Source organism: Odocoileus virginianus, chromosome 27 (genome assembly GCF_023699985.2).
Source record: "Odocoileus virginianus isolate 20LAN1187 ecotype Illinois chromosome 27, Ovbor_1.2, whole genome shotgun sequence".
Classification (NCBI taxonomy): Eukaryota; Metazoa; Chordata; class Mammalia; order Artiodactyla; family Cervidae; genus Odocoileus; species Odocoileus virginianus.
Genome location: NC_069700.1, coordinates 27,085,145 through 27,096,876, shown reverse-complemented (window position 1 = coordinate 27,096,876; position 11,732 = coordinate 27,085,145). Strand labels below are relative to the sequence as shown.

The 11,732-nt window shown below is 51.7% G+C and overlaps 1 protein-coding gene across 3 annotated transcripts; it reads left to right on the top strand.

Annotated features, from left to right (window-relative positions):
• Positions 1 to 47: 47 nt before the first annotated feature.
• On the top strand, positions 48 to 10,855 carry KLHDC3 (kelch domain containing 3). 3 transcript variants are annotated; one of them, XM_020914233.2, is made up of 15 exons: positions 48 to 153; positions 2,331 to 2,543; positions 2,754 to 2,930; positions 3,084 to 3,199; positions 3,383 to 3,454; positions 3,563 to 3,776; positions 3,855 to 3,941; positions 4,090 to 4,198; positions 4,337 to 4,410; positions 8,556 to 8,703; positions 8,838 to 8,904; positions 8,982 to 9,086; positions 9,493 to 9,567; positions 9,652 to 9,769; positions 10,339 to 10,855. In XM_020914233.2, the coding sequence occupies exons 2-15, from the start codon at positions 2,390 to 2,392 to the stop codon at positions 10,473 to 10,475; spliced, it is 1,653 nt and encodes a 550-aa protein (XP_020769892.1). In that variant the 5' UTR covers positions 48 to 153; positions 2,331 to 2,389; the 3' UTR covers positions 10,476 to 10,855. The 3 variants fall into 3 exon arrangements, with proteins under 3 accessions (XP_020769892.1, XP_020769889.1, XP_020769891.1); XM_020914230.2 differs by lacking the exons at positions 8,556 to 8,703; positions 8,838 to 8,904; positions 8,982 to 9,086; ... (1 more) ...; positions 9,652 to 9,769; positions 10,339 to 10,855 and adding exons at positions 4,535 to 4,613; positions 5,725 to 6,358 and having other exon boundaries at positions 51 to 153; XM_020914232.2 differs by lacking the exons at positions 48 to 153; positions 2,331 to 2,543; positions 2,754 to 2,930; ... (4 more) ...; positions 4,090 to 4,198; positions 4,337 to 4,410 and adding an exon at positions 6,629 to 6,783.
• The last annotated feature ends 877 nt before the right edge of the window (positions 10,856 to 11,732 follow it).

The window sequence follows — 11,732 nt, the reverse complement described above, 5'->3', positions numbered from 1 at the left end:
TCGGACTGCACGTGCGCATCCAGCTGCCCGCCGGAAGGACACAGCCTGACTGTGTTTATCTCGTTGGGGACGGAGTCGTCGGTTGGCGCGCAACGGGTTCTAGGCTGCAGGCAGCGCGAGGACCCGCGGCCCCGCCCCGGCCCGGCCTGGCAGGTAGCCCGGGGTGGGCTGAGGGACAAAGAAAATTGTAGGGGCTGGGGACGCCCCTGCCTAGCGCGGGGTCCTTGGGGGAGGGGCCTGAGAGTGATGCGGTGGGGGCTGGGAGGGAGCTGGGGGATGATGGGAAAGGAAAGTGTTAATGGGGAGAGAAAGGCTAGGGGAGGGTGGTGAGGGAACCGGTGGGGGACACCTGGTAGCTGCAGGAGGCCCTGAAAGAAACTGGGAAGAAGATCGGGTTATGAAGGGAACCGGGAGGCTGAGGATAATGGAAGAGAAGGGCGGGGGTGTCTGGCGTTGTGGGGGAGGGGAGGTTGGGATGACTGGAAGGCTACAGGGAGAGCGTCATATACAGGGAGGAATATCTCAGGCGGAAAGGGGTCAATGCATATTAGGTTTTTTTTCCCCCTTAGTGGAAGAGCAAAAATGAAGGGCTGTCACGGTGAAGCTTGGAGTTGTAGGGGAAGGAAGAAGGGGAAAAAAATGCAGAGCTCTCAGGAGATCAAGAAGGGCCAGAAACTGGGAGTGAAAATTGCACGAGAATAGGAGGGGAGGGCAGGTTCGTGAGGGGGATTGAAGATGCTTGAGAATGCGGCAGTGATGGAGGATGGGAGAGACCGGGAATAAGAGGAGCCTCTGAGACCCTGGGGGCTTGTTCTCCCTGAGCTTGAGTTGTTTTTTTTGGAGGAGAAGCCATGGGGTTTTTCCTCCACCTTTGCACGGAATTGCTTCTCTCTTGCCCTCTGAATGCTCTACCTTGATCTAGCTGAAGGGGAGGGTGGAGTCTATGAGGGAAGATGAAGGTCTCCCATTCTTAAGCCCGTCAACCTCCTTCCTATCTGTTCCCCTAAGCTCAGATCCAAGAGCTTTTGGATGGAGGACAGGAGTAATGAAGTGAGAGTGGTTTCCTGCTGGGGCTATTTCAGGTTTGGCAGAGTAGCTATTTAAAGCGTGGGGCTGGGGGTTGAGGGAGGTTGGGTAAGGGTGGAGGACTGGCAAGCCAGCTGAAGCCCACATGTCTTTCTTGCGAGGGGCCGCCATACTTGAGCTTTTTGGGTGCCTGAGGTTCTGCCTGGCGCTTCCCTCTGCCAGGGCTTCTTGAACAGGGAGCAGATGATCCGCCCAAACCTATCAGGTGCCTGCCAGTGAAGGCAGTACCAGCTCTAGGAGACCTGCCTGATAGAGCCTTCAGATGTACCCATTATCACTAGGTTGGCGGGTTGTCTTTAAGAGACCATGACTTCTCATGCCTGGGTCTTTTTCTTGTCCTGGCCAAGAGCATTTTTGCTTTCCTTTCCCTTTCCATTGCACACCCCTACCCCTCTCCTGTTTCAGGGACCCAAATTGGAGAAGAACTGCTAGAAACAGCTTGTTCTCTATCACAATGGGCAGGTTGGGCAAATGGCAAGAGGAGAAGACGCCTCCTCCCCACCCCCACGCCTCAGTCCCCAGCAGACACATACCTTTCTGGCTTAAGTTCTTGGCAGGATACCAGGTACAGCTGTCAAAGGGACTCCTCGTGCCCGTGAGGGGCCCTAGATGACCCCGATGACAACTGCTCAGCTTGACAAGCGCCCCCGAAGAGGGGCTAGCCATCCATGGAGGTCCCTGTCCTGGATCAATCCCACCCCATCCTGGATCGAGGGACCGTTCCACTCTAAAAGCCTAAAAGCTTTTCTGCGTGGAGGCACTCGTGCCAGCTTTCAATGGACAGTCTGGGGCTGGCTGGGCTATTAATAGCTCTGAGTATTTTGAGATCCCTCTCCCCACCTCAGAGCACAGAGATTCTTAGAGAGGTGGCGGTAAGCAGAGCAGGGCCAGGGAGACAAGAGAACTCACTGACCTGGGAAGAGGGCTCGGAGCTTGGGCCAGGCCAGGGAACAGGGTACAGCCTCCGTGGGGAGGGGCGACCATGCTGAGCCCCAGTTCAGCAGTCTGAGCTGGTAGGCAGGTCAGAACGGCCCCACCCTTCGCTGTTGGAGAACACAGGGCCAGGGCTAGCTCCCTGACCTCGGCGGCTCCCCTGGGGCAGAGCCAGCCACCTGAGCTGCGGAGGGGTGGTGTGGGAGGGCCACCAGGGTGACGCTTACAGGCAAGGGCTAGTCCGGGGCAGAGTCACGGTGAGCCAGGCAAAGGCCCCGCCTGAGGAGCTCGTGGCCCCAACTTGTGTGCAGGTAGCGGAGGCAGCAGGCCGTGCCGGGGGGGCATGTTGCTGTAACCGGAGGCCCAGGGGATGTTACGGTGGACAGTGCACCTGGAGGGCGGGCCCCGCAGGGTGAACCATGCCGCTGTGGCCGTGGGGCACCGGGTATACTCCTTCGGGGGCTACTGCTCAGGCGAAGACTATGAGACGCTGCGCCAGATTGACGTGCACATCTTCAACGCCGGTAAGCAAACTCGGGGACCATCCCTGGGTGCCCGTATCAGGGAGGGCAGTGGGCGGTGGGTGCCCCACATCAGGGAGTGCAGGGGGTGGCTGAGTGAGGTTCAGTGGTGGTTCCCCATGGCCAAAGAGGGTGGGGGAAACCAACGCGGTTGGGGAACAGGTGGACTGCCTAAAGGGAGGCTCCCAGGGCTGAGCAGAGCTGTGCCCGCAGTGTCCTTGCGTTGGACAAAGCTGCCCCCGGTGAGGCCCGCTGCCCGCGGGCAGGCTCCCGTGGTACCCTACATGCGGTATGGACACTCAACCGTCCTCATCGATGACACAGTCTTCCTTTGGGGCGGGCGGAATGACACCGAAGGGGCCTGCAATGTGCTCTACGCCTTTGATGTCAGTGAGTATGGGTCTCAAGAGTGGTTGTGTTCTGCCAGATGGTGCCTCAGGGGGCCTGGGAAGGGTGTGTGCCGAGGGGGCTGGGAGTGAGGTGCCCCTGAGTCTAGGAGGGAGGGTCAGCTTGCTTACCGGGCCCACCCTCTGCCCTCTTCAGATACTCACAAGTGGTCAACACCCCGAGTGTCAGGAACGGTTCCTGGGGCCCGGGATGGACATTCGGCTTGTGTCCTGGGCAAGACCATGTACATTTTTGGGGGCTACGAGCAGCTGGTAGGTCTGGAAGCAACCAGAGGTTTAGGGTGGGGATGAGGAGGAGGAAGGGGAATTGAAGGTGGTGGAATGAGAGGCTTTGGTTTGCTTGCAGGTTCTGAGGTGAGGGGCTTGGAGGGTGGGGGAGTGACCCCTGCCCCTCTCTTTTATTCCTTCCTTCACTTCCTTTCTCATCCCTATCAGGCTGACTGCTTTTCAAATGACATCCACAAGCTGGATACCAGCACCATGACGTGGACCCTGATCTGTACAAAGGTCTGCCCTTTTTCCTCTCTTCCAGACACCCATCCTCAATTTAAGAAACCATAGGGAGCTCAAACTGAAAGCTGACCCCTTCTCCGTGCCATCTTTGCTCCTGCCCAGGGCAACCCTGCACGCTGGAGGGACTTCCACTCGGCCACAATGCTGGGCAGTCACATGTATGTCTTTGGGGGCCGGGCCGACCGTTTTGGGCCATTCCATTCCAACAATGAGATTTACTGCAACCGCATCCGTGTCTTTGACACGAGGACTGAAGCCTGGCTGGACTGTCCACCCACCCCAGTGCTACCCGAGGGACGCCGGAGCCACTCAGCCTGTGAGTGTCTGTTGGGTCCCTGTGAGTCCTGTCCCCCCGCATTGCTCCCACACCATTGACACATCTCTCTCCTCCCAGTTGGCTACAACGGGGAGCTGTACATTTTTGGTGGCTATAACGCAAGGCTGAACCGGCACTTCCATGACCTCTGGAAGTTTAATCCTGGTAAAGAGCACTGCCTTTAAGGGGGAAGGAACAGGGTGCCATGGAGGTGGGGTGCAAAAGAAAAGAATAATCCTGAGTAGGTGAGGGGTGGAGTGGGGAGGATATCTGGACCAGCAGGCACTGAACCTCCATTTAAACTTCTCTTCAGTGTCGTTTACCTGGAAGAAGATTGAACCGAAGGGCAAGGGGCCATGTCCCCGCCGGCGCCAGTGCTGCTGTATTGTTGGTGACAAGATTGTCCTCTTTGGGGGCACCAGGTCAGGAGGAGAGAAGGGAGGGCTCCAGGAAGGGCCAGAGCCCTTAGGAGTCAAATGACTCCCACGGGAGACATTTGAGCAAGAGAGTCTCGTGGGTAGCCTTTGCTCCGTCCTTCATTTCTCTTTTTGATCCTACAGTCCGTCTCCAGAGGAAGGTCTGGGGGATGAATTCGACCTCATAGATCATTCTGACTTACACATTTTGGACTTCAGTAAGTACACTTATTCCCACAGTGCTTCTGCCATCAGGGTCCCTGTCTTTGGATGGTGATATCCAGGACTGGACCCTTTCCTTGGCTTTGACCATCTCCCTCTCCCATAATTCCCCCTTTAAAGGCCCTAGTCTGAAGACTCTGTGCAAACTAGCTGTGATTCAGTACAACCTGGACCAGTCCTGTTTGCCCCATGACATCAGGTACAGTGAATGGTTGGAAGGGAGGGATTAGTTGAGGGTGAGTGGGCAGCACAAGCATGACCTGATTGACTCAGTCTAAGTGTGGAGGAGAGAGAAGATTTTGTTCTGTAGTCTACTTGTGCAGAGGGTGCTGGAAGGAAATATAATAAAACTGTCAGCTGAATAAATTATAGCGAAAAAAAATCCAGTTTTCAAACCAAGCTCAGAAGCATCACTTCCTAAGACCTGAGCTTATACAATTATTTCTGTTAAAGTGCTGAAAAAGTTTGATTAAATCTTAGAACCTGAGAAAAAAGACAAGTTTAGGAGTCCCTGGATCACATCAATTCCAGAAATAAGGGCGGTTTTTTCCTAGCTGCTTTGAATTCTATTCTTAGGTCTAAATCAAGCACTGGAAGCTACTTTGTATATAATTGTACTCTTCTGGATCATTCTGTGACACTTTCCTCTTCTTGTATCAGTTCAGCTTAACTCCTCTTTCTGAGGTTCTGTGTGTTCAGTATTCAGTATTGATACTCAGGTGATAGAGGATACAAGGCTCAACAGGTGGGTCCCGGGTTGGCCCAGGATTGACACATGTCTCAAGTGCCAAATACCAAGTAGACTGCAGCCTTGGTTTAAGGAGGTACTTGGTGAAATTTTGTAGAATGACCATTTTCAAAAAGAGAGGAACTGAATCTTAATATGGTGGGATGGGTGGAGGGGGGACATTATGAGGATGGGAGTTGAGAACAAAACCTGGCATTCCTGGTGGGAGGAGGGGCTTCCTGGTTGGATCTGAGCAGAGGAGGAAAGGTAGGTTGGGAAGTTTCATTGAGGCGTATACATAGATGGTTTTCTCCAGGTGTTGGGCATAAGACTATCGGTATATAAACAAAAACAGGAAGTCCACAGGAGCTTGCAGGTGGATGAGTGGGTGGTAGTGGATTTGGTGGTGGGTGGGACCTGTCTGTTAAACCTAACAGGGCTGTAAGGAAGAGGTGGCTGTGGGTGGCTGAACTTTAGAAAGTTGAAGGGATTGGTGTGTTCATTGCTCTGTTTGAGCAATTCTGGATTTGGGGATGGAGGCTCCCGCTTCTCTACTTTCTGCCTGTCAATTTTGGCCTTGCAGGTGGGAGCTGAATGCCATGACCACCAACAGCAATATCAGTCGCCCCATCGTCTCCTCCCATGGGTAGGAGGATGTCTCTGCCGCCTTCCTTCCTGAGCCTGCTGTTGTCGTCAGTGCCCCTGCCCATCTCTTCCCCCGTCTGCCCCTTTGAACCTTGGACTTGGTATACCTCCGCGTGGAGTTGTTGGACTAGAGGTGTTTTCTGTGCTGTGAACTTAGTGGGGATCTGTAGCAGGAAGGGCTAGGTCCCTTCCTCCTTGGGCCCAGGGCCCCTTCCCCTTGGTGCTCTGTCCCGTTCACCTCCCTCCAACTGCTCCTGGGTTCTGCTCTGCCCCAGGTCAGCCACAGGCTGCTGGGAAGTGACGGGAACGGGAAGGAGGGAGAAGCAAGCAGTGTGTGAGCCTCAGGAGCTTCCCCTCCCCACTCCCTTTTCCACCTGTTCCCCTCTGCTTGAGCCATGGGCATTGATTGCGAGCTGAAAGGATTTGCAGCTGTTGGCATGAAGTCTCCTTCTCCCTGACCTGGGGAGGCGAGGACCAGCAGATAATCCCATCCTTCCTTGAGCTGTTGCTGTACCCTGACACTCTCAGCCAGCTCAAATTTTATACAAATGAATTAAAAATCTCCAAACGTGTGATCTCTTTTTTGTGGAATACGACAGGGATGGCAGGAGTTTACAGTGGGGGCAGGGTGCTGAGGCTCTGGCTTCTCAGCCCAGAGCATTAGGAAACCAAATACCACCACGACCTGGCCGGAATTTCTCCGGTGTGGAGTGTAGCGCGACGTTTTGTCTATGGGTCGCCGTTTTCCGCGTAGGGAGGTTACCCCGGCCGCCCACCAGCAACCCGCTCGCCCCGCCCAGTGGTGGGCGGGATCTGCGCTGCTGACACCAAGCCTTCCGGAAGGGGCGGGGCGGGAGCCTCCGTGGCGGAAGTAACGACATTAGTCTTCGATACGACTCTCAAGCCATGCCGAGAGCAAGTTCCCGTGGCGGGGCGGCTGCAGGGTTTCCCAGCAGGGCTCAGGATGGCGGAGAGGACGACGGGGGCCTGCAGAATGGTGAGGGCACGGTGCCGGGACGGGGGGCAGCGCTGAGGGCCGGGAGAGGGGCTCCGCATGCGGGCTCACCCTGAGACTGCCAAGTTGTCTGAAAGACGCAGACACCAGGAACGCCCCCCAACGCACTAGAAAGTGGGGAGTAAGAGAGGATACTTAGTAGTTTTTTAAAGGGCACAGAGGGTTTTTCGCAGGGAGAAAACTTACGTTCCAAAGCAGAGTCAGAAGGGCATTGATTATTGGGGAAGGCTTAGTAGGTGAAGATTCAACAAATTTCGCCGACATTATTGAACATCTATTCTAGATGCTGGAGATACAACAGTGAATAAAGCAGCCCAAAACTACTCTCATGAAGCTTACATTTTGGGGGGTTAAAAAGCACGGAAACATAAGAAATTGCATATTTTTAAAGGATAAATTTTATGGTATGTGAATTTAGTATACTACAGTTTTTGAGAAAGGTGATTAGAGCTTTGAAGAGAAAACGGGAGGGGTTATGGTTTTAAGTAGTCACAGAAGGCCTCACTGAATAGGTGGCATTTGAGAAACCCTGCGAAGAAGGTGAGGGAGCAAGCAATATAGCTAGTGAAAGTGTTACAGGCAGAGGCAAAGTCAGGTGCAGAGGAACTGAGATGGGAGTATACCTTTTTGCTTAGGAACTGCTTGGAGGCCAGTTGACTGGAGAGGAATAGGAAAGAGATAGTAGAAGAGATCAGAGACAAAATGGAATAGGTCATATGGGATCTTCGGCCTATTACAAAGCCTAGAGCTTTTAGTCTTGAGTAAGATGGAAGCCGTTGGGCAGTACTGAGTCTGGAATAAGTGATCTAAAAATTATATATGTGGAAATGAGGTGGGAGTGATAAGATCAATTTGCCTCTTTTTTGGAAAGAAAACATTATTTAAAGAATTTAAAGTGAAAACTTCGTGTGTCTAGTAGTTTCCTTTTAAAAAAAACAGTTTTTATTGGAGTATAGTTGATTTACAATACAGTGTTTTAGGGGTACAGCAAAGTGAATCAGTTATACATATATCGATGTTTTTGAATTGTTTTCTGTATGGGTCATTACAGAGTATTGACTAGAGTTCCCTGTGCTATACAGTTGGTTCTTATTATCTTTTCTATATAATAGTTATATGTCAATCGCAGTCTGCCAATTTACCCCCTACCCCAGGTTTGCCTTTTAGGCACCTCTCCCATGGTCAGTGAACATGAACTTGGGCAAACGCAGAGAAACAGAGACAGGGAGGCCTGGCGTGCTGCAATCCATGGGGTTGTAAAGAGTCAGACATGACTTAGCGGCTGAACACCAACAACTGAGGCTGAAGTTGAGAGATATAGCTTTGAAAGCAGTGAGACTGGTGGTTGGGCGAGCAGTAAGGAGGCTAGAGCACTAAGTGAGGTGAGATGTTGAGCGTGAACTGAACCAGAATAAGGGTAGCTGAGCAACGAACGGAGACAAAGGTCTTTGTGGGGAAAACCTGTAGAGAAGGGGAAAAAGAAGAGACTGTGGGTTAGTCCATCTCCAGCCTTATATGTACACCTTCTTTAGCAAGGTGAGGCTCCAGATAGCTGGAACAGTTGGGGCATTAGGTGTCAGTGGAGCACCATTACAACCTGTGTTGCCTGGAGCCTGCAGCAATTGGTCTGAAGGGGATATTGGAAAGGGTCACTTACCTAAGGAAAGAGGATGGGACCATGTCTCTGCAGCAGTGGCAGATGCTGAGCTGAGTTGCAGTCCCCCCTCCCCCCAACCCACACTTTCCTTTCACAGACACGTCTCACATGTCATTTGAGGAGCTGTTAGAATTGCAGAGTCAAGTGGGGACTAAAGCCTACAAACAATTGGTAACAGGAAGCAGCACTAAGAAGCAGAGTTCTAGACCACCTGTCCCAAAAACATGTGTTGCAGATAAGCACAGGTGAGGAGCAAGGCCTTTCCTGGGAGTTGGAGGGAAAGACACCTACTTGAATAGGTGTCTGCTTTCTCAGGTGGCAGGTGGGGGCCTTTAACGAGACTGGAGTTCCCTTGAGCTGTCCTTCACTTTCTCCACAGGCCTCTGGAGATGTCAGCCAAGGTCCGGGTGCCATTTTTGCGACAGGTTGTCCCCGTCAGTAAGAAGGTGAGGAGGAGGCAGTGAGCATTTTCTCAGCGAAAGGAGGCGGAACTGTTCTCTTACATTCTCTGTTCTCTGCAAAGGTAGCCCGGGACCCCCGCTTTGATGATCTGTCAGGGGAGTATAATCCTGAGGTGTTCGATAAAACATATCAATTCCTAGATGACATCCGAGCCAGAGAGAAAGAGGTGAGTAGCATGGTTTGGAAAAAGAAATGGCAACCCACTCCGGTATTCTTGCCTGGAGAATCCCAGGGACGGGGGAGCCTGGTGGGCTGCCATCTATGGGGTCACACAGAGTCAGACACGACTGAAGTGACTTAGCGGCAGCATGGTTTGTGAGGATTCCAGGAGGGACTGGAGCACAGGTTAGAGAGGCAGAGGGGAGCAGGGCGAATCAGTTTACTAGTTGTGTGATCACTGGCAAGATACTTAACCTCTTCACTTCAGTTTCCTTATCACAAAAAGCTAATAGTTCCATTTCATAGTGTTAATGTGAGTTAATGTATGTGAACCTCTTAGAATGATGCTTGGCACAAAGTTTCAGCTAACATGTACAGAATGCTAACCATCATACTCATTTTCCAATGTGGAGCTGGTGAAAAAGCAGCTGAAGAAGCGCCGTTCAGGGGAGGAGCATGAGAAACTACAGCAGCTGCTTCAGCGAATGGTGAGAAGTTCAGAGTATGGGGTGGGAGGTGATTCACAGTCCCTGCTATTCACCTGTCTCACCCCTCTCATCTCGGCTCCTCAGGAGCAGCAAGAAATGGCACAGAAGGAGCGAAAGCGGCAGCAGGAGCTACGCCTGGCCTTGAAGCAGGAGCGGCGGGCTCAGGCCCAGCAAGGCCATCGGCCATACTTCCTGAAGAAATGTGAGTGGGGCACAGCTATGACCCACGAGTCACAGGGACAGAGATTGGGTGGCCATAGTGACCGGATACTGTGTTGGGGGTCCTGGAGCTGCCTAAGGGAGGTATGAAGGCCAGATCCCATGGTAATTTAGAGGAAAGTACCCCTGGAGAAGGAAATGGCAACACACTCCAGTATTCTTGCCTGGAGAACCCCATAGACGGAGGAGCCTGGTGGGCTACAGTCCACGGGGTCGCAAAGAGTCGGACACGACTGAGCAACTTCACTCACTCACTCAGAAATAGTAGTAGTAGGGAGTTGTTTATAACCATTCTCATATCCCTAATGAGACTGTGGGCAGGGAGTGTCACTTATCTTTGCCACACCCCCTCATATGTTGGGTTGGGCACAAAGAAGGAGCTCATGGTTGAATTGAGCAAGAGTGGAGTTGTAGAAGTCAGCTTGCTCTTACACTCCAGTGAACTCCTGACGAGTCACACTGTGTAGTGGTTGAGAGTTACTGACCTGGGGCAAAGGGAGGCAGGGAGACTTCATCCTTTGCTTACTGACTTTCTTTCTCCTTGTCCTCTAGCTGAGCAGCGCCAGTTGGTCCTGGCTGAGAAGTTTAAGGAGCTGAAACGAAGCAAGAAGCTAGAGAGCTTCTTGAGTCGAAAGAGGCGCCGAAATGCAGGCAAGGACAGACGGCATCTCCCTTTGAGCAAAGAATAGTAAGGAGCCGTGCTCAGCTCTGCTGCTGCCCCAGTGAGAAGTGCATTTGTGGGGACGCCTTTGTGCTTGGCCTGTTCTGGTTCTTTCCCATTCAAGGGCGAGGGTCACAGCTGCCTTGGAACTCGACTAGCTCAGAGATGACTCAAAGCCTCTTGGACTGCCTGAGGGCTGAAAAGGAGCAGCTGAGCCTTCTGCCATGCCACACTTCCTCTGCTTGCATCTGGGTCATCGTCCTTGTGTCCTTCTCCCATCCTTGCCGTAATGATTCTGATATAGATGGAAAAGGACCTTGAGGCTGGTTGAAAGCCATAGAGTCTGTGAGTGGCTCCCAGGACTGGGACTTCATGCAGGAGCCAGTTCATAAACACTTCTGTGTCTCATCTTTTTATCCTGCTGCTTTTGTGGGTGGCCTAGAACTACTGTTTCAGGGGTCACATGTGGGTGGGCAGTAAACCTAAGGGTCCTACAAAGTGGGAAGTCAAATCAAAGCCCCTTCCTCCTTCAGTCAGACAGATGACACCATGATTCAAAGAGGGACCCAATCCCACAGCTCATCTTCTTAGCTTTGGTTTTGGATGCAAGGGGAGGTAGGAGGTGGGGACAGAAAGTGTCCCTGGTGATAGGTAAGTGTAGCTGGCTCTCAGTATTGTTTGGGTGGAGAATTCATGCTGCCTGTGGACTGGGATATTTTCACGCTACAAGTCAGTTTAAAGTGGTCTCTGGTTGGGAGTGCCTCCAGGTACCTGGCAGAAGCAAATGCATTCCTCTCTCTCTCTTTTTAAAATACTTATTTTGGTTGTGTTGGGTCTTAGTTGCTGTTCACAGGGTCTTTGTCTCAGCACACAGATTCTTAGTTGCAATATGCAGAATCTTGTTTCCTGGCCAGGTCGAACTTGGGAGAGTGGGGTCTGAGCCCCTGGATCACCAGGGAATTCCCAAAATGCATTTCTCTCTTGAGGACTGTACTTTAAACCCAGACTTCAAGGAATTCCTTCAGATAAAATTTCAAGGAATATGAGCTTACAGTGAAAACAAGGTACAAAAGGAAAAAAAAAAAAACGCATAAATAAGAGTCATTAGGAATAACAGGCAACAGAATCAGACCAGCAAAGTCTGAGATTTTGGAAATGTAAAATACAAAAATATAAAATGTCTTATTTATGTTTAAAGAAGAGCTATGACTGATGAAAAAAATGTATCAAAAAAGAAAAAATTGGTTTGATTAAAAAAAATTTTTTAATGAAAAATACACTATTT

What these genes read in the sequence shown, in the direction of transcription:
- KLHDC3 (XM_020914233.2), top strand. Translation starts at nt 2,390, where the DNA reads ATGTTACGGTGGACAGTGCACCTGGAGGGCGGGCCCCGCAGGGTGAAC. An exon ending in GGACCCTGATCTGTACAAAG is followed by an intron (nt 3,455 to 3,562) that starts GTCTGCCCTTTT and finishes GCTCCTGCCCAG; the next exon opens with GGCAACCCTGCACGCTGGAG. An exon ending in AGCAGCTGCTTCAGCGAATG is followed by an intron (nt 9,568 to 9,651) that starts GTGAGAAGTTCA and finishes TCGGCTCCTCAG; the next exon opens with GAGCAGCAAGAAATGGCACA.